The sequence below is a fragment of the Adiantum capillus-veneris genome, chromosome 12 (assembly GCF_014529385.1).
Source record: "Adiantum capillus-veneris isolate H3 chromosome 12, ASM1452938v2, whole genome shotgun sequence".
NCBI lineage: Eukaryota > Viridiplantae > Streptophyta > Polypodiopsida > Polypodiales > Pteridaceae > Adiantum > Adiantum capillus-veneris.
The window spans coordinates 111,249,229-111,271,871 of NC_140942.1; the positions used below are offsets into that span (position 1 = coordinate 111,249,229).

A 22,643-nucleotide genomic window follows, 5' to 3' on the forward strand; every position below is an offset into this window, starting at 1 on the left:
TTCTATACTCAGTCAACAAATTTTGAGTTTTCTTAACAGCATGATCCCAGGCTTTAAGGGTTGAGGTATTACCAAAAAGCGAGATTGAAAAAATGTTTTTACCTTCTCTCTGACAATGGCCAAGGTCAGCAATGATTGATCCACATGAGGCCAACTAGCTTATACCAATGTCCAAGGTCAACAGTGATTGATTTACATGAGGCCAACCAGCTTTATACATGCATAATTCTTCTAGAGATCAACTATGCTAGGAGAATGATCAGAAATCAAAATGGAGTTATCTTTTTTGCAACTCACCTGCCAAAATTCATTCAATATGCTACTGCTCAGATAAACTTTATCTTGCCTTGCTCCCCTGAAGCAACTTCCATGTTGTTTGTTTGACCAAGTCATGCCAGTTTCTTGTGATATATCAACCAAGTTCAACTTAGAGACTACATTTTCCCATTTAAGTTTTTCTATACCACTGATGGTTTGTCCAAGTTGGTTTCATCTATCTTAAATAGATTCAACCATATTAAAATCTCCTACACAAAAACAAGGAGAAGGCAGACTAGATATTTCTTCCCAGATGGAGCCTCTTTCTCCTTATGAATTAGAAGCATATAAACAATTGTGTATTCAGAAGGTTTTTCAAGGGTAACAGCTACCCAATGTCTTTTTGAAGAGATATATACCTTTAGAACTTGATTGGCATATTTCTCTGAAAGACCTAATGTTGCCCCCCGTCTGCCAAAAATGTGACAGGTGGTGAACCATTTATAACCTGCTCCAAGTCTGTGCAAGTTAGAGGACAAGATCTGACTAGAAACTTTCATCTCCTGAAGTCTTATGAAATCAACTTTAACATTAGATTCCTAAATCCATCTCTTGATGGCTTGGGCCCTAATTGGATATGTCAACCCTTTGCAGTTAAAGGACAAAGCTCTAATATTTGGACACTTTATTTTTTATTGTTCTTAGAGGGTTTTTCCAGAGAAACTAAGACCCTTGTGGGGTCCTTGGATGGTTATTTTCCTTTTGGTTGAGACACTGGGTGGAAGTGGAAGCCTCTCTTCCTCAGCTTGTGTCATGAGGATGTCCACTGATTTATCTGGGTCTGTGCTAAGCTGAGATTTAGCTTTTTTATCTTGTTCTTCGAGCTGTGCCTCAAAAAAATTATCCTCCAACTTTTGCTTGCCTTCATCCTAAGTATTGGGGACAAAAAAGTCTTCTGAGTCAGAGGATGAGGAGGAAGATAACCCCCTGGCATCTTTCATAAGACTATCTAGAGGGGAGGGAAAATTTTGATGAGGGTGTTTCACTACTTCTTTTGAGAGAGCAGGGTTTTGAGGTGCATTCTCCCACTCTTCTCCTTCAATTGGACATTGTTCCTAAGCTTTGATGGTTTCTTCTTGATCTTTGGTGTCAGGAAAATTCGATGCTCGCAATTGCTAGCAAAGTGAGAACTAGGGCAACAAACAAGATGTAAACCAAGGACATAGCTTGACCCGTACGCACATGGAAGCAAATAGATGGGTGTAAATCATCTACTTGACCTTCTATGGACAATCACTAACAAGGAAAACCAACTCAAAGCACACTATGTATGCACAAAAGTTATCTTATTTACAATGGCTACACTCTTCGAAACAAGACCTAACGTTGTCAAATTGTTATGAAACTCAACGGATGACCTCTATACACCTAAAGGACACTACCCTAAAGTCTCTAGCCCAAAACTCACTACCTGTAAACACTTGGTGCAGAAATCACGTATGAAGACAGATCAAAAATTACAGGTCACCGATTCTAGACGTGTTTAAGCCTAATGTGTAGTTCTACTCGCCGTGAACGCAATGACATATAGCAATCTCTAATCGGATGCACTGTTAGAGAGAAAACTCATCTCAAAGCTCGTGGGAGATCTCTTCGGGAAGAGACCAAAACCGTGCAAGCTTGGCGTCGACGCGTAGATCTCTCTGTTGTTAACACAATAGTGAAGACACCTTCGCAATGTAGCTTTCGTAGTGCACATAGAGAGTAGAAGAAGATCACTCACTTTCTCACTCAAAACTTACCGTACACTTAGTTGAGCTCAAAAATTGATTAATTCAAAAAAATTTCCTTAGGGTCACAAAAATTGGCTTTTATACCTCAGCCTTGGAGGTTCTATCTTATCAAAATCCTCTCCTACTTTCTACCATGGGTTCGGCTAATCTGCATGTTTAGTATATTACAATCTGGAAACTATATCCAGTCCCGAAATAATAATTACACTGAGCTTTGCTGAGGCCTGAATAAAATATAGAGTTTGAATTTGAAACATGTTGACTATCATTACTTCAGGGTTTGGTCGCATTGCCGCTTTTCCCATTGAAACTCAAATGTGAACCTCCTCCTGAGCTTGTTCAGTGATCTTTTGTCACTTGATTTTGTGTTCTTTTGCTACATGCATTCTTTCTAAGAGTTCAGTGGTCAATGGCATATTATATTCTCAGAAACGAAATCCATTAATCTAGTTTTTCATTATTTCCCCATCTAAGGTGGCCAATTTAACTGCCCTGCTTGGTGGAACACTCTCAATTATGAAAGAACCATGACCCTTTTCTTGAACTTAGGGATGTGTTGCTTCAAAGAATAGACCAATACAAGATCTCCTTGCTTGAAGATTTTTGTCAAAAAATGTACTGTTTATGTTTCCTTTTCTAAGCATAGGTCTCCAAGCTACACGGCCATCAACTATCACATCTCAAGATGAGACAGATTCAAGACTATAACCTAGGAAGCAAGTGGCTTGACTAGGGCATGTAATCATGCCAAGAGGTTTTCAATCTCTTTTCTGAACACAATACACTCTGATGAAAATGTCTATGTGCACTTTAACTATGAAAAACTTGATTTTTACCTCTCCGATTCAAGCACACATCCATGTGCAAAATCAATAGCAAATCGACTTCAAACAGCACCAAACTTAGTAGACATCATCAAGGCATGGTCAAAACACATCCTGATGGTCAAACCTAAAATCTATTCATAGAACAAAATGTGTTTTTCCCAGCAACATATTTGTAGGTCGTCAAATCTGATGTCAGACATGCCTACTAGGTGCTCCAAAGTGCTAAGAATCTAATGCAAATGATAAAATCTCAAAGCAACACTAAGATAGTGAGATAAGTCACTTGGAAGGTTGCATAAGCAGACGCTTAAATCTCATGAAATTCTTGAAATGTAGATATCCACGCATAGAGCTCAATGAGACTAACACGAAGGTGCTCTCTCAAATGCGATACAATGATCATGTGGTGTGGTGTAAAGAGGTAAAGACACAGCAAAAAGAGAGAACACACAACATAGAGAGAAAACTTTATTTGCTTAATTTTATTGATAATAATCATGCCTCAAACTTTACAAAAGCTTCCTTTTATATCGTGGATCCGGGTTTTATGTACAAGGGTTGGATTTACTTCAAGAATAGCACAAATTACAACTCGAGAGCTCTTAATCCCTGATTATTCATGGTTACATAGTGAACAAAGGACTAATGGTCTCAGGTAAGATAATTACAATTATTTTTTGAGGCTAAAAAAATCTTCTTAGATGCCTCCTTTTCTTGACTTGGCATCTATTGCTATTGGAATCTTCCAACACTCCCCCCTCCTATTTCATGTCGTCCTTGACATGAGTCAAGGCTGAGATGGTGGTCAAATCGCACGTTGATATTGCATTTAGTGACTGGATGTCCAGCTCGGTCCTTTTCTGTATTCCTTGACTAACTAAAAAACTTCCTGGGCATGAGGCTCGATGGTGTCTTGTTGATGGAGCTCCATAGCATGGTAGCTACAAATCTTGCCCGAAGATCATTGACCTCTGGCCCAAAAATGGTTGTATCTAATGTGAAAAACCTCATGTAAAAAGCCTCCTCAAAAGTGCTCATGAAGTATGAAGGCATAAACATCATACATGCAAAGAACCCATGCAATATCTTCTCATCGAGCTGCTTGCTGAGATCATACACTAAGCCTTTATGCCGCCCCAAGAAGGACATCCATAGAGTCTCTAAAATCCATGTTTTATGGTACTCATTGATGTAGGCTACCATCATTCGATATATCTTTTGGAGCATTTGACAAGATAGATCTGGTAAGTCTTCATATTGATTTACGGTTGTGGTGAGGGCTCATAGCATGTACTTCTCATTTCATTGTTGTTTGGATTTGGCAACATTGGGTAATTCAGCCAATTGCGGTGTCACCTTTGCACTATCTTATGCTAGCTCTAGGTTCTAACTCTAGGCACCGGGCAAAAGGTGAAATCTTGTTGGAGTGAAGAAGGTTCTTGCATCAAGTGGGTCGGCCATTCAAGATACTTGTCGAGCCACGCCCTAAAGAGAGGTTAGTGTATACATACCTGAGCTGTCGACTCACTTACTGAGGAGATTTCATAATCAATCCTACCTCATATGTGACATGAACCTCGCATCAAAAAACTCTAAAAACAGACATCTTATGGCCAAATTCCATTAGTTTTGTCCGACCAAGGCTTTTCAACTTAAAAAACCATTTCGGCAAGTTAAGTGACCCTTGCTAAATCTTGATCAAGCAACCTCCAAATTGACTTTTGGAAGTTCTCGTCACTTCATAGACTCTTTGTGCCTATATTTTACTTTTCTTGAAATTTTTATATCCTTTTTTGTGTTTTTTGCTTAAACAATCAACAAAAAAAAGAGAAAAATAGCAAAATTAATTGAAAAAATCTTTAAAAATAGCTAACATTTTAGAAAAGATTGATTTTTTTAATTAAAAAAATTGTTATTTATTGATGGAATTGCTCTACTTTTTATTATTATTCTTAGCAAAAAGCACTTTTATGTACATATTTATACACACGTAAGGGCTCATATCTGGCATTCGTCCTTTACTCTTGATATACTTTATCTTCTAAGGGTATCAATTCAAAAGTTTTGTAAAAAAGAAAAATCAAACGCAAATTATAGCACAAAAATAAGTAAAACAATCATTTGATCAATAGGTCCGCATTTAGAATGTCTCTCCTCTCCTAATTGGAGTTCCCCTAAATGATAGTGAGCCATCAGGGTTGTGTTGTGCATGGGCATCAAAGTAGTGCCTTATGCAAGGCCTTGTAATGTGGCCCTATGTATGCATACCCAATCAATGTATGACAAAGTTTATGTTGTGTGAGAGGTGGATCTTAAGCAAACTTAAGCATTCGGCGACGAGGTTTACTTGCTGTTGTGTTAATGAGTATTTACCATGTAACAAACGTTATAATTCTATCAAGCGCTTTGGAATTGATGAAGGTTGAAACCACTACTTAGCTTGAATTTGTGTGTGAATTTTAGGATCCCATACCATTATAGTGGGAGAAGAGGAAGATGTTACACATCTGGAACCTCTTCCATTGACATAATATGAGGAGAAGATTATTTTTCTACAGAAAGAAGTCATGCCAACCCATTTGATGGTTGATCAAAGGAAGAGAGTAGCATTGAAAACTAACAGGTTAAAAATCTTGTTGGGTTAGCTTTATTATAGAGCTTTGGGGTGTACTGCTTCGATGTGTCCCAAGACCCAAACAGCAAGTAATTCTAGAAGAGGCCCATGAAGGTATTGCTGAGGAATATTTGTATGGTTTGTTGACTGCAAAGGAGTTTGAAGCAAGACTTTAGTGGCCTACAGTTCATGCAGATGCAATGAGGTTTGCATCTCAATGCAATGTCTACCAACGGATTGGGCAGCCAACTCATAAGAATAGATTACCATTGAATTTGACTTTGTCACTTGAACCATTCCAAAAGCGGGGATCGAACTTTATAGGTCCAATCAAACCGGCACTAGAACGATCTCTCAATGCAAACATATTTTGACATGTATAGATTACTGTACAAAGTGGGTTGAAGCTTACCCATTGAAGGAAGATAATGCGATTTCAATCATCAAATGTCTGTGCTGAAATGTGTTTTTACAGTTTGGATAACCGATGGAATTGGTTAGTGATCGGGGCATGCATTTCGTAAATAAAGTGATATGAGAGTTGTTGTGGACTTTCCAGTGTAATCCTTATTATCCACACAAGCAAATGGATTGGCAAAATGCAATAATAAGGTTATTATGCAGAACCTGTTGACCAAGTTTGTATCTGTAGAACGTGATGATTGGGATTTGAAGCTTCCAACATAATTGTGAGCAAACTAGGGTCATCAACTCATCGCACATTAGTTCTAATTCAACCCATGAATGCACCACTGCTTTCACTCACACCTTGGAAAAAGGGCATTCGTTATTAATTCGTCGGTCATGCATTGGTTGATCCTTCTAATGATCATCATTTTAGCTCCCCAATAAAGTACACATTCATTGCACCTCCAGTGGACCGTTAAAATTATGGCCATGTCTGATTACTTTAGATGCTATCTAAATTTGGTTTTCTTTTGTTCAAACAGATCCATTATCCACTCTATTTTTCTCAAAGTGATACTTTCTTCCCCCTCGGAGAGGGGGGGGGGGGGGGGGGGGGGGGGATACATACCAGATATGGTCTGACTTTTGACCTTTATCTAGCAAAAGTTTGGTGAAACCAAACCTAGGGCTTTGGCTCTTAAACTGAACACATGGGCTTACTTGACCCAAGATAGAAGTCAACCTGTTCATCTAACAACAACTGAGTACCCCTTTAAAAGAGGGTGATTGGGAGCTGTTTGAAAAGAAGTCTCTTTGCATGTATGGATATGTAAGGTGCAATCTCAACAAGTAGAAAAACCCAAAATGCGCAAGTATCGCACCAATCTTTGTCATGAGACTTGCTGTTTGCAATCACTTCTATCTAAGAATTATATCATCAGACGTCCGATGAAACAATCGGCATGAAAACCACGCATCCCACAATAATGACCCCTCTACCCACTCGACCATTTTCAATTAGGAAAAACCTTTAACAACCCCAATTCACAAGCACATGTTTTTTGAGAGTGCAAAAGATATAGAAAGCATGTTCTTCTTAGTTACATAGACCTTCCGAATGACAAAGATTAGAGCAAATATCACGCATGGTTGCAATAGAGAAAAGATGTTAAAAGTTCCCAATCAACCTCACACACACTACAAGGTAGTTTTTGTTATACAAAAAAAATTTAACCAAACCTGAAGCAAGACTTCTAGGGTTGTTCTCACACAGACAATACGCTGGAAGTTAGATGTACAATGCGCCAACGATATGAAAAGAAAACAAAATTTAAGTACAACTGATGCATCTGCCACACCGCGATAAAATAAATATTTTTCTTTTTGAGAGAAAATTATGCATCAGTCTACTGTGGTTTGTCCTCGAGAATTTTCTTCTAAAGCCTCTCGTCCCTCTTCTTTTGTTCAAACAGATTCTTTATCCTCTCTATTTTTCTCAAAGTGATACTTTCTTCCCCCTCAAAACTAACTTTTTTGTCATAACAACTTTTGGTTAGAGATCATGTTAGCCTTTTAAAGGCGAGGGTAGGCAGGAGGAGAAGCCAGTTAATGGCAATCACTCGTATATTCATGAAAAGCCTCTTTATTTAGACAAGGCGTACACAAAAGAACAAAGAGCACTTTCCTCGAATGTAAGGTATAGGCTATCAATGGAGCTAAAGGAAATACTCATAAGTCTCAAGATTCATATTGGAGACAGATTTGGTATTTGCCAAGTGGGCAAATCACCTTCAAGGGGGGACTAATGTCAAGACAAGGCTATTATGCCCTTCTGGGTGGGACGTGGTCCTAGGCAAAAGGCCGGCTAGTATAGGGGTCTTCCAAAGATAGGGTCAGCCTGGAAAGGGAAATCGGAACGGGGAACGGGGAACAGGGAATGGCAACAGGCATGGAATGTCATTCCTTGTTACAGATACTCATGTTTGAAAACACGGAACGGAGATTTGGAATGGGAAGCTAGAATCGGAACAGGGAACGGAGAGTTGAAAATGGCCATTCCCTCTAACTATGGTCTGGGATCCTATATCAGGAGGTGGTTGGGTGGAGACAGTAGTCTCTCTGGCATTTGAAGAGCTTCCTTTGAGAGCACACTTTGGCCCCATAACTAGAACCAAACCTAAGAGATTTTCCTGGGCAAATAATTGAAACATTCAGTAATATCCCATGCTTCTCACAAACAAGGAGATGAGATTCCAGCTTTTCGAACCCAAGTATAGACACCTTCATGCATACCGCAGCTAAAAACACCCATTTATAAGATCAGAAATAACAAGATGCGCGATGCTCCTATGAACGCACAACTTTAGTCCCAAAGAGGCCATAGTTAGCCTTATCAATACAATCTTGGAGTGTATAATGTCAATTTACATTTGAGAAATCGGATGTAAGTCTAAGCTAAAGCTACATAACACAGTCTATAATGTACTGCCTAGCTAGCCATTAATTGTTCAGATGTCTCTAGCCACAGATGGCGCCCTAATATTGAAGACTCATGAAGAGAGATATAAGCATCGTTCAACCTGCAGAATTGATCACATTAGTTAAGCAGGGAAGGAGAAATTGGGGGGGGGGGGGGGGGGGTTGTTTGTTTTCTTATGTCTGTAGTGCACATACTTGTCGACATCTGGTGGAGCCAGTGGGTCAAAAATTTCTTCTTCCACACCAACAAGAAGATAATCAGCAGACCCCGCAGCCAGATCTCCTTCCCCCTTTATCACAACCAAGTATTTCAATCAGAATTCTAAAACAATAAGCACAGCATCAATTCCCTTGTAAACCACCTCTGACTCATGCAGCCAGTCAACCTTCGTTCACAAAAAATGACGCCTGCTTACTATTTCAGTGGAGTTGATCAAATCAATGTTAGTTGAGGGATCCCAATCGTGGATCTAGTTGACTTTCGTCTGATCTTAAAACGGCCATTACTTTAATCAGCCATCCAATCTATTTACCATTTAGATTTAGTACAAGCTATTCTTTGCTGACTCGCTGATAAATAGAGCCATTGAATCCAGCAAAAAAGATTTAGGGGGGTGTTAAAACAATTCAGGGCACTGAGTCGGTATATGGGTTCAAACTTCATGTACGCAGTACAGGAACTGGACCATTTTCCAAGGACTCAATTTTTGGGCTTTTTCCTAGCAGTCTTCATAAAGCTTCATTTGTGCAATGCATGGACACTTCCTCGGACACAGCAGAGGACATTTCCTTTTATCATTCATTTCTGTCTTGTGGTTTTACATAAGAGAATTATTACCTTTCAGAACCACAGTCCTTGTCCACCACAGCTCTACTCTAATTGTGTTTCAGTTCACTGACTTTATATACTAGCCTATTGTGTTCATGTCTCAAAATAAACAGTGAGCACATTTTTCCATCTAATGTATTTGATCCCAGTATGTTTTACCGTTCAAATATGGTAGAGTATATCTTCCTACCATGACACTCAATGTTCTAAAGCAGTATGTGGTACCTCTGAACGCTAATATTCAAAAGGATCGTTATCATTATGCCTGCCAGTTTACCTACCTAGACGGCTAGGCATAAATGCCTGAGTTAGCAGAGCTCATTTAATCATCACTATGGTAAACCTTTGAAGCCCTTGAAATGGACACTTACCTCTTAAATTTTTTTTCACAAAGCAAACTCCTAATGGATGCTTTTAAGCAATTCTTTTTCCCTTCATAAAGATTATTCTTTGTCAGAGGACAACATACCGGCTGTGGATAGCCCTGATAATTTTGATAGCCTGCATAACCATACTGCCCAAGGTCTTGTGCAGCTGCATCATATGAATAACCATCAACTCCTACGCCATAACCATAGTAACCATTGCTCCACTGAGAAGGATCTTGACCCCATGCACTTGGTACCTGCAGCAACAATCAAGTTTAACAATCAACCATAACAAACAAGGGAGGAAGGGGATGTAGCAAGTTTAAAAACTGACCATGAAAAACATGGGAGGAAGGGGAATCTTTAACTAAGGATAAAAATGAGTCAGGTTGCGTAGTTCAGACCTAGGTTCACAAAATTATATCCCATGAACAAAAAATCAGTGAATGAAGTAAGAAAGTAAGACCAGATTGTTCAAACACAATGTCAGCAAAGAGGCAAAGCGGATTGTCGCTCAAAGGATGCTGACAATAAGTTAGGTATGGAGCTATGGAGGTTTGAGCAAAGAACCATTCATTATCAACATAATCATAAGCATATAAGAAGAGAGTAAAAATGAAAGTAGAACTTGATTATTGAACTAGTAGAAAAGAGGTACAAACAAGCTCAATTTATAGCCATGAGGTATGTGATAAGTGGTAAAGGTGGTATCCTCACACGATGTCAAATGCATGTGCAAGCATCCCTACAAAGAGGGGTTGACACCTAGAAAGGGGCAGAGCCTAAAGGTGCCTCATAAAACATTGGCGAATCATAAATGCCAGAGTGACATCTCGTGGTACCCTCCCCTTAAACTAACGCTCATGACCGAGACCAACGACTCAAGGTCTATCTCATAAATGATACAAATAGAATGAGATAGAGGGTGATAATCATATGTGCTCTACAATATGTCTGAATCAGAATCTTTAACAAAGTGCGTGGATCCATGATCCTCAGCATGCTGGTCTTCTGCAACATTAGCTTCATCTTTGGTTGCCTTCTTGGAGTTGGTGATGGCCTTCTGCTTCTTGGGTTCATCTTTATAGTATCTCACATGTGGATGACCTGTTTTGCAACAATGGATGTATTTGTTGTTTCTCTAGCATTCCTTCGCTTAGTGACCTACCTTCCCACATGTGAAGCATTTGGTTTTTGAAGTAGAAGCTAGATACACTCATCCCCTTGAGTTGGATTGGGTCTTTTCTTTCTTTCCTCTTCTTGCAAAGAGTTGATATCTGCTTGAAGATTTAGTGTAGGTTATTTCTCTTCTAAAACAATGACAATGTGGTCATATTGGCTTGAAGGTGCTCTTAGTAACACTGCAATTTTGTCTTCTTCTTGTACTTCAATTTTAATGAAGGTAAGTGGCTTTTAAGCTATTGGTAAGACTTGCAATGTCTGTCACAAACTGTTGACGTGGAAAACCCTGAAGATCTGAACAACTAACTATTGGTAAGGTAAGTGGCTTTTAAGCTATTGGTAAGACTTGCAATGTCTGTCACAAACTGTTGACGTGGAAAACCCTGAAGACGGCCGAGGGGCCTAAACCCTAACAAAAGAAAAAGAAGACGACCTAACCAGCTTATTGAAGATGGCGGAGGGGCCTAGAACCTATAACTGAAGACAAAGGGGTTAGGATTAAAATCCAACCCTACCAACTTGCAGATCATTGGCCAAGGGGCCTAAACCCTAAAGAGACCAGCAGAAGCCAATTTGCGTAAATCATGCTGACGTGGCGGATTCCACAAACAGTCCCAGATTTTGCACTAACAGCCTGTATGGATTTCCGCATTTTGCGTTGGAGCCCTTGGGGAGCCAGATTTTGGACCAGTAGCTTTTAGAATTGTTGCTTTTCATGTGAGATGCTTTTAGATAGGCCTAGGGCCTTTAAATACATTGTGTCGACTCTTTCTCTCTAGCATTCTACCACGTGGAGAAGCAAAGCAGAGTTCCCAGAGCTTGTGCCTTGTTGAAACAATATAAAGAAATACTGAAAGGGACGCTAGGGTTTGGGGCTAATGCCGTTAGGAGTGGAACTCCGCCACTCCGTGTCTCTCGTGTGGATTCTCTCTCGCTTCTGTTTAGTTGTTTTGAAGTGCTAAAAGTCTGATCTTTTCACTTGGCATCTGATGCCCTCCCGTTACAGTGGTATCAGAGCTTCGGGCACGTGCTTTTCTATAGAATACCGGTTCCTCCAAGAACAGACAGAGCAAGATGGCACTTCTCGATTCTACAGAGTACCTGCAATCACTCCTCGACGAACTCCACCGCATACTCTCGAGACATCCTCAATAGAACCTCCCGATTCTACATAGCTTTCAACAGTTTCACAGTGCAACCATCTGGTTTCCGCCCCAAATGCCACCGCTTGTGCCACCACCACCTCAGTATAACGGTTGGAGCCCGTATGCCTACCCCCCTATTATCCACATCCTGAATTTGCACCCCATCAGCCAAAGGACCTCAAGGATGGTGGATCTACACTGAAATTTTCACCATTTCACGTGTGCAAAATAGAACGAGTTCTTATAGCAGTTTGACAACATCTATGCCTTGGGGAACTACACTGGAGAATCAAAATCTCTCAAGTTGCCGGTTTCTCCAAGATAATTGGTGGAGTTTGCTAGAGAACTTGAAGCCGAGCTAGCCATAGGGAAAACTCATAAAGTTCTACCACTCATTAATGCTCTTCTAGTCACCATTCAAGGGTATCATGGCAAGGCAAACTTTCACATCATGAAGTTAGGGCATTGCGACGCTCTATTGGGTATGCCTTGGCACGACAAGAACGATGCTACCATCCAGACCCAGAACCATACCATCACTGTTGTGCCAAATGATGATCGTACTTCAAGTTCAAATGATCAAGACAAACCTAGTATGATTTTAAGTTTGCTTTGTATTTAGATACTTTTGAACTTAAATTGAGAATTCTGTTCATAATTAATTTGAAATAGAATTTATCAATTTTAAACTTGCTTGGTGGCGATTAAGATTGCTTGATTCAAGTTTTGATGCTCGTTCCAATTGTATTTTGGCCTGTGAATAACTCATAGCTCCGACATAGGTCTGGGAAGAGTATTCAATGGAAAACTGTGATGGAAAGATCTGAATAACTCCGAGAGTATTCATGTGGATTTGTATTTAGGAAACCTCTAAACAACGCAATCAGGTCTAGGGAGCGTTTAGTTGTAAATGAAACCTCTGAACGATGCAGGTTGCGTTTGATTGTAACTTGATGCTTGTGAATCTCATGGCAGACTTTGGTTGTGCTTCAAGCCTTTTATTAGCTTCTTGTCAAGAGCTCTGTCCAACTCTTTCTGTTAGTATAGTTTCCGCTTTTCTGCACTTGTCTGCCTTTCAACTTTCTTCCCGACTTGAGAGTAGAGTCTATGGTCTCACACCATCTCGAGTGAATCTCATCAATCGGATAATTCTTCAAGTGTTTCTCAAATTTCCGATCTCTGGAGTACTTGATCAGTCTCTTCACACATGTCAAACCAGCAGTTGACGTTTATACTCCCCTCTGGCAAACTTTCCCAACGAAAATTTGGCCACTGCCGTTTGGGAGTGGAGCTCTGCCTCTCCGTGTCGTGTGAAATATCCTTACTCCTCCCCCCTCTCCATGGTAAGCCTATACAATTGTTTCTTTAAACTCACCTTACTTTTCTTTGCTCTAGCTCCGAAGTTTTTCTCGAGTACCTCCCAAGCTTCAAAAGCACTTGTGCTCTCATCAACAAAATAAACATAGTTTGTATGTAAGGCCATGATGATGATGCATAAGGCTTGCTCATCCTTTGCTTGAAGTTGGACTATGATTTAGGATGATGATGATCCCTAGTTTGTGTTGGGTTTAGCTCAGGTTTCTTGTCTAGGGATGTTTTAACAATGCTCCATAAGTTCTTTTTCATAAAAGAACAATCCTCTTTTTTTGGTTTGTCAAGTGTGGAACCCTCAGCCATTGAACTTTTCGATATCCTTTTCCCCATAATGCTTAATGGATTGGTCTTAACAAGATAAACTAGTATCTAAAACTCCTCTCAATTGCATTACTATTAAATCATCTCCAAAGAGAATAATTACATACACATCTATGGTTTAAATGATGCTTTGGGTGCATAAAGTTCAAGAGAGAATTAAGTAAGAGGATTTTCCTTTGCTTTAAGTCTTTGGTTCGCTATGAGTAAGCCCTTTGTGTCTAGGTAGATCTCTTGAAGAATTGTATGTGTAGTCGACCACCTCCTGAATTGGAGTTAACACTTGATGCTCGATGAGAACTCCAAAGAAGCTCTCTATTGCGCGGTGGGAACTTCTCCTTGACAAGGTGTATAGCTAGATTACAATTGGAATGGCCTTTTGGTTAGAATAGCACTCCTTGAAAGATAGTCTGCTTATGAGAACCAGCCCTACCAGAACCGACTATGGAAGTAAAGCAGATTTGGAAAAGTGGTTGACGTCCGAAAGTTTGGAAAAAGGGACTCACACCCATGTGAAAAGATATCATTACACAAGACCCCTTACCCAACTCACCAAGTGAGTTACCTTGTGTGAGGAAGGCTTTAAATAGTCAATTTAAACTGTGTGAAGCAAAGAGCTTCACACGCAAAAACTCACAAACTTGATGCTTATGGTTAGGGCTTCAAATAAGTGCTAATGAGCTTATTTAAAAGCTGTAGCTTTGAAGAAGAAAATAAAGATGGAAAAACTAGGGAATTTGATCTAATAATACTTCACATATGTAATACAAATGAACCTGGCATTAATCCAAGCTCCCAATTCACTTGCTTGAGCATTAAAGATGCTTCAAGAGGGTTCAATTGGAGTATATGGGATGGACTTATGTGGGATTTATTTATGCATAGGAAGAAAAGCCACACACAAAGAGAGGATCATAATCTTCCCTAACCAAAGCCTAATCCACCAATGCTATTAGTGGCTTAAGGGACTTGATACCCAGAAATTGCACTTAGTTAATACCACCATCAATAAAAGCACGGTACTAGCACCCATGCTTAATTAACCTAATAGGTTAGCAATACACTAACCCTCATTACGCTCTAATACCATTCATGATTGTTAGTTATGGAGCTGTGGAGGATTGAGCAAAGAACCATTCATGATTAACATAATCATTAGCACATGAACAAGAGAGTGAAAATAAAAGCAGAACTTGTTAATTGAAATAGTAGAAAAGAGGCACAAACAAGCTCAATTTATAGCCATGAGGTAAGTGATAAATGGTGAAAGTAGCACCCTCACAAGACGCCAAATGCATGTGCAAACATCCCTACAAAGAACGGTTGACTCGGAGGGGGGGGAGAAGGGGGGGGCACAAATAGGTCAAAAAGACAACTCAAAACTCAACCATACTCTACCTCAGCCAATTTCTGTAACACAACACGATGATTTATTTGACTTGTAACAAAAAGCAAACAATGACACTGTTGTTCCACGACACAAAAGCAATGGCAGCCATGCCAAGCAAAAGTCTTTATCCTATCAGAAGAGCTTTGAGTTCTCCCTCAGTTGCAAAATGCGACAGAACACTCTGCGAAGGCTCACAACACGTATTGCAATGGCCTCCTGTCTAACTTATCTGCTTGTATGAAAGGGACTATCAGAGTACGTATAAAAATGCTGTATAGCACATTTAAGAATCATTTTTTGACTCCACCCTGCTAACGCTACTCTGATCTGAAGATCATTTTAGGCACTCTATCAATCACATCAACTCCTTGATGTGTACAAAAAGCAATTAAGATAGTTAAAAGCATAACTCTTAACTTATTCTGGATAACTGTTGTTGAATATATGTGCATCTATGATCATTAATTATATCACAAACTGAATTATATAAGAGAGAAACCCTTACAGAATAGGGCTGCTTAATTTGCATACTTCTTCCCCAAGATAGGCGAATGGCCTGTTGCCCAATTACAGTTCCATGCAACTTTGCTAAGGCCTCCTCAGCAGAAGATCTGAAAGTTGCAGGGGACATATATATATCTGTTAACACAAGTTCCAGTTTTGTGCTATTTTCCAAGACATATCCTGACTTCTTGTAAGTCAAGATGTTCAAGGACACAAATTGGTTGCTACCTGTAAGTGTACTGCACAAAACCGCAACCTTTTCCAGGGGGGATTTTGACATAGATAAGTTCTCCATAATAACTAAAAACTCGTCGCAAATCATCCTCTGTGGCAGAAGGATCCAAACCTCCGACAAATATCTATAAAAATAAATTGAGTTCAATATTGTTCAACTGTGGTCTTCACATGCATTAGTGGCAAATGATGCAAACATTGCAAAAAGATGTGAACATGCCTACCTTGAAAGGCTATGGCCCTCCATGATTCACCAAAAGAGAAATGCGATCACACAAGGAAAAGAGATGCTAGAATCTGAGAGATGGAGAGGGGAAGGATGGCCGCTTGCTTGACAGATTTCTGTGGGTAGACTGGCCATCCATGGAGCCAACATCTGCCTTCATGTGCCAATCTTGTAATGCTTTTGGTTTGCTATACAGGATGCTGATAGGAGAGGTCACAGAACTATATCTTGTCATAACATGGTTTACATTCAGAGATTAAAGATATTTGGTCGTCTTTATTACACAGCGTCCAGCCCTTCTTTTTTCTCGACATTCACTCCCCTCTAGTGATGTATGCCATGGATAGGAAAGGCGCTGACTAAGCGAAATTGCCAGGGCATTACATGCGAGTCTTGCATCATTTAGAGGTTGATTATTTTGGAGAGAGAGAGAGAGAGAGAGAGAGAGAGAGAGAGAGAGAGAGAGAGAGAGAGAGAGAGAGAGAGAGAGATGAGATGAGATGAAATGAAATGAAATGAAATGAAATGTTATATTAACGTCTTCAACAGGCCAAAGTGACCTATGAGACCAGAAAGTTACAATGTGGTGGGTCTGATACAAAGTAAGAGTAACAAAATAACAACATAACAAAAGAAAAAATACTATGGAATCCTAAGCCGCTCAATGTGAACTAAGCAAAGTAAGCAGCTGGCTGGGATAGCTAAATAGCTAAATCACAGGAGATCCAGCATCGGTCGCTGGCGGATCTCATCAATCTCCTCCATGGTCAGTAATCTGACCGAGCGTCGTGCATGCCTGGCCAAAGTTATCCGAATCCTCTGATGCAGCCTCCGTCGATGCTATGTAGTCCTCCGCACTCGTGGGCGTCTTGATCTCCCCGGCTCAATCGGGTCGATCAGTGTGCCTATGGTGTGAGACAAATGTGAGCTCTGTTGGTAGTATAGCTCCTCCGGCTGTCCAGTGTCTGCTCTAAAGAAATCTGTGATCCATCTCTGAGACTGGCTAGCTTCTCCTCTCATCAGGCTCTCCCTATGTCTGCGCAGCTCGAGCAAAAACAGACCCAGGCATCTCTTATCTTCGTACCCCATGACTCTGGAGAGTGGTCCAAAACCCTCTTTGAACAAGCAATGGAAGCGGCCTCGTATCTCGTAGTAGACGGGGCAGCGGCATGTGTAGTGCAACTCTGTCTCAGGCTCCATGTCACACAAGGGGCATGTCCTGGCCTCTGCTAGTACTCCACTATATCTCCAATCTCAATCTGCAACTGGTGTGAAGATGTGTGTATCTGGCCAATACTACATCGTATCCCATGAGACAGGTGGGTGTCCATGTATCTGGGTCTCGTCACAAAACCGTCCTCCGTAGCTGGAGAAGATGATCTCTATAGAAAGCCATCTTCGTGTCCAGCTCTGTGCTGGTTGTATCCATGTCCTCCTGTTGTCTAGCTGAGTAAAGTCCTGGCGAATGAGCCTCGTGATCTCTCACTGTGTAAGAGTGAGAGATGGTGCATCCATTGAGTACTGGAAGGGTGGCAATCTGTCTATGCTAAACCCATGCGCCTGAAACCATGATCTCATCTCCCCGTACCAGCATGTTGTATCTCCCTGCATGGCTAGCTGTGGGGAGGACTCAAGTGCAAGGCAGGCATATCTGTCTCTAGGAAGTTCCCACATGTGGTGTATGCAGGAGACTGATCTGGTGAGCAGCTTCACCACTAGTGGGGGGGGGGGGCTAGCTCTGCCCGGATAATGGCACATGGTACTAAAGCCTTGGCTCTAATGAGCTGCGAGATCATAGAGACCAGAGGTTTCTCCATGTCCCCCCATCCATCAGTGCGACCCGACCTCCCATGATGATCCAATGAAGGTCCCCATATCTCAGCTCCATAGAGCAATGCTGAAGCCACCAAAGTGTCAAAGAGCTAGAGCTTCATCCGAGGCTCCTGAAATTGAACCTACGAGCACATCCTCTCCAACCTACCCAATGCTGCATGGGCTCTAGTCAATCTGGTCTCTGTTGCTCTCCTCATGAAAAAGCTGGTGCGCTAAAAACCACTCCAAAGGTAAGTATAAGCACATGTATACTCCACTGTCTCCTGGCCGTATGTGAATGTAGGTGCTGACCTCCTGATCCACTGTGGGGTGGTATTAAACACCATAGGCTTGGTTTTACCAAGGTTGACAAACAAACCACTTTCGTGGGCAAACCTATGCAAAGCATCCAAGTGATGTTGCATCCCCTCCGGAGAGTCGGTGATCAACACAATATCATCAACATATAGCGATAGTGGAACCCATGTCCCTGCCAGTTGTGCACCTCTATCACCATCACTCTCAATGTAGTCAGAAACCTCATCGACATACATACCCAATAGAGTAGGAGAGAGCGGGCAGCCTGTCACAAACTGTTGGCGTGTCAAAGCCCTGAAGAAGGGAGCCAACTTGCAGATGTGGGCCGACGGGCCTAAACCCTAAGAAGAACAAGTTGCAAAAGAAGAAGAAGTCCTACCAACTTATGGGGACCCCGTTCGATGGGGCCCCAGTGACATAAAGGGATTAAAATAAAGCAGAACTCACACACACACTCACGCAAAGCTGATGACGTGGCAGCTGTATGGAAGTTCCGAAAATTACGCTGGCTGATGACGTGGCAGATTTCTGAAAATCACGCTAGCTGATGACGTGGCAGGTTGTACAGATTTCCGCGTTTTGCGCTGATTGCTGACGTGGCAGATGTATGGAATTCCAGATTTTACGCTGGCAGCTTTTGAGCATTGCTTTTGGACCAGAAGCTTTTTGAGTTTGAAGGCTTTTCATGTAAACTGCTTTCATAGGCCAAGGGCCTTTAAATATGAGGTTAGGGCTCATTCTTTGGCATGCTTCCTAGAGAAGGTGCAGAGTATAGAGTACCAGCTTGTACAGTGTTGATGCAATAAAAAGAAATACCGAAAGGGTGCCAAGGTTTGGGGCCAATACTCTCTGGGGTGGAATTCCACCACTCCGTGTCGCGTGTCGTCTCTCTCTCTCTCAATTCAGTTGTTATTGAAGTGCTAAAAGTCTGTTCAGTTTGTTCTTTTCTTTTGGCACGTGGTGCCCATCTTGTGACACAGGCCGAATGAGCTCTGTGGGTACTCCCCTCTCGTGTAGTCTGTGTATCAATCTAGCTCGAGGTACTGTTTCAAATGCTTTGTGGAAGTCCACAAAGCTACAATAGATCCGCCTCCCATTTGATCTGCTCTCCACAATGATGGCTCTGAGTGTCAAGATATGGTCAAGAGTAGAAAAGCCTCTCCTGAACCCTGCCTGCCCGGCTGCATGTATCCTCTCCCTCTCTGCCCATCTACTAAGCTGTTACTCAAGAATGGATGCATGTACCTAGCCTGCTCATCCCTGTGGGCTATATGTATCAATGGCTGCAACTCCTCTCTGAATAACATTGCCACTCCCCCTGATCCCCGCCCTCTGTGCTATGATTGTGTCTCCTCTCTGCACACTGTCTCCCATCTGTATCCATTGATGTGAGGCATAGATTGCCTAGGGGCCTGATGTGTCTCAGAGTAGAAGATGATTTCCCTTCCAGTAAAACTATCCTCCAAAACACCCACATCAAGGCGCATAGATCCATTACAATTCCAGGTGGCAACTTTGAGTGTGGTCCCATAGGTCTTGCACCGTCGTGTGGAGCGTTGCTCCAGTATTACCACTCTTCCATCTCGGTAAAAGGCAATCTTTCCTTTTTCCCTTGCCGCTCTAATCTCCGGCATTACCTCCTGCATATGAGCGATCTACGAGAGGGTAAGATAATCCCCGAGAAAGATGCCCGTCTTCTTAAGAGTTTGCCTTTTCTTCAAAAAGTCATTCGCTTCCATGGAGGGAAAACGAAGGATGAGTGCCCTTTCTTTCGAGGTTTCCCCATTGCTTCCATTTTTCTTTTTGTTGCCCACTCTCCAAGCTCTTGTGTGCATCGGGTCATGGACCCCCATTAAAGCCATGAGTTCTTTTACCTCTTCGTCCACATTATCTGTCTTTAAGTTCTCACATGAAAAGCGCGCACACGTCTTCTTTGCTCCTCCTCTAGTGTCATATTAAAATAGTGGGTGTAGACGTGGACGTTATTTCCTTGCCTTTTCCTTTCTTGGCAACCTCAATCCATTTCTCGGCTTCATCCGCCTTCTGTTGAGTCTTTGTAATAACATCCACCCCCAAGAAGTCGTCATTTCTTTGTGCTGTTCTTCCCCCTCTTTGATGGCCCGTACTTGCTCCTTGATCGTGTTGAGCTTTTCTATTACTGAGGGTTGCAATTCTCCCTCTTCTTTATGTGCTTCAACGAGATCCTTCTTAGAGTGACACAATCTCCTCATCATGAGCGGTCACACGATCTTCCAGTGCATTTATCTTGCTTTCTTGGATCAACACGCGTCCTTCGAGCTTTTTATTGTGCACAATAGGTAACGGTTCATCTGGCTAATGGTTTCCGTCATTTCTTCTTTGCACTTTTGGGTGGCATCCTCTAAGGGGTCGATCTTATCATTCTGCTTCCTCATGCTTAATCGCCCCCAAAACGAGAGCCACTATGCGCACATATGTTTCCACATTATGCATACATTTTCTCCCGCATCAAGTATATATTTTCTGAATTTCCTCTATAAAAAAAATCCCCCTCTCTCTACGCATGCACGTTTTCTCTATATATGCTTTTTCTCTCTACGCATGCAAGTTTTCTCTCTCTATACTTTCTCTCTCTACGTTTTCTTTTCCTCCACTTTCTCTCTCTACGCACGGGGCACAGGGGGAAGAGAGAGAGAGAGAGAGAGAGAGAGAGAGAGAGAGAGAGAGAGAGAGAGAAGTGAAATGAGAAAATGTTATATTAACGTCTTCTAAAGGCCATATGACCTATGAGACCAGAGAGTTAAATCATGGCGAATCTGATACAAAGTCTCAATAAAAAGAAAGAAAGAAATTAACAAAACAAAAACACTACTAGAGTTGTAAATGATGGGTATCAAGAGCTTGAGAGGTACGTATACAAAGAGAGATCGTCTTCTAAAGGCCAAAGCTGGCCTATGAAATAGAACAGTGTACGTGTGTGTCCTCTGGGTATCCAGGAAAAAGGATGTAAGTGCTGAAAATAAACATGCTACAAAATAAACTAGATTGATGTGGGGGTGTGTATACATGTGTACGAGGGATGACGGAGATGGAGCTCTAAAAATCTAACACTAGGGATCTGATACCATGTCGAAAGTGACAGTAAACGATTGATTGGATATGGCTGAAAACAATGGCAGCGGGTGCACCACTTCTCTCCGATGGTCGACACAAGCAACCTCCAAATGTGGAACCTCCAAGAGCAACCGCGTCTAGGTGATCTCCTCAATCGCCAAAGGCGTTGCAGAAGGAGAGGTGACCTGGGATAGGAGAGAGCACACAAGGTAGAGAACCTACAAAAACGCAAAGGGGCACACCGAGAGAGAGAGAGAGAGAGAGAGAGAGAGAGAGAGAGAGGGGGGCACTCGGCAACCACCATTTCAATATGACTCAACTTTATCATTTATGCCCTAGTGAAGCTTCTTTGTCCTCTAGAGATGGATTTGCAATCTAATTGCCCCCAGGACACAAACTACTCTCTTAGTTCATTGTAGATTGCACACATCTTCAACACCGCTATGACGAAGGGCTTCCCAAAAAAATCGACTAGAGACACTATTGTGTGTATCCACAAGTCTAGCAACACCCTGGACCTAGGGAATTACAGGACCAACATGATTGGCCACACCATTGCCAAACTCTACAGAGCACTACTTGAGGTAGAGCTCAGCTCATATACAAAGCGGGAGGGACTCGGAGCTCTAGGCCACACAAGTTTCAGACGAGCCTTCTCTACTATAGATCAAAGCGCAAAAGCGCAAAAGAAGAGACTATATCATCGCTTTGTAGACTTCTGCATAGCATTCGATACAGTTCCACTAGAGCGGCTCTCTCATCGCCTCAAAGCTTGGGTGTATCTTCACAGATTACTTGCGCTATATATGCTTTATATGAGCAAGTGACACGGAGAGTACGTGACCCGGAGGCTCGTCAGACCCTATTACTAGCACCATTCGTGTGAAGCAAGGATGCCCACTCTCCCCGACCCTCTTTGGGATCTACATTGATGAGCTCTCAGCTTATATATTGCAACCTAGTGGCAAGGGTGCAAACCTTGGAGGTAACTCAGTACATATCATGCTTTACGCTGATGACATTGTTTTGGTCTCAAAGTCACAGGAGAGCTGACATTGACACCTCAAGGCTCTTGACAACTTTTGTACACACAGGGGGCTAACAGTGAACCTTCGGAAAACCAAGGTCATGATCTTTCATACTTCCACGACAGTCAAGAGTGTGGCAGTCTTTATAGTTGCAAGTAGACAGGTAGAGGTGGTAGAGTCTTATGTATACTTTGGAGTCACCTTTGCCAACCCACTCGAGCGCTTCACCATGGCACGGGCGGCTACAAACAGACTCGACCATACGCCGCCTCATGGACACAAATTGAGGGTGAAACCGGCCCGTAGGCCGGTAGTCTTTAGCTTTCACCCGATCTTTAAACTGTTAAACTTTACGACACAGAGGAACTTCACGGAAAAAACATGTGACTGGAATTTAACAATTCAAACAAACCACGGCTTGGCAACTAGAGTGCTTCCAAGCAG

The 22,643-nt window shown here is 41.8% G+C and overlaps 1 protein-coding gene across 2 annotated transcripts in view; it reads right to left on the reverse strand.

Annotated features, from left to right (window-relative positions):
- Positions 1–8,187: 8,187 nt before the first annotated feature.
- The window catches only part of LOC147446319 (polyadenylate-binding protein RBP47B'-like), a 99,337-nt gene continuing 84,881 nt past the window's right edge, over positions 8,188–22,643 (reverse strand). Inside the window, exons 4-8 of one of the 2 annotated variants that reach the window (XM_086525581.1) lie at positions 15,717–15,847; positions 15,490–15,595; positions 9,677–9,832; positions 8,574–8,668; positions 8,188–8,479 (exon numbers count right to left, since the gene is read on the reverse strand). In XM_086525581.1, coding sequence (XP_086381707.1) covers positions 8,389–8,479; positions 8,574–8,668; positions 9,677–9,832; positions 15,490–15,595; positions 15,717–15,847 — 579 coding nt within the window. In that variant the 3' untranslated portion in view covers positions 8,188–8,388. The remainder of the gene's footprint in view (positions 8,480–8,573; positions 8,669–9,676; positions 9,833–15,489; positions 15,596–15,716; positions 15,848–22,643) is intronic. The other variant, XM_086525582.1, reaches the window with a different exon arrangement.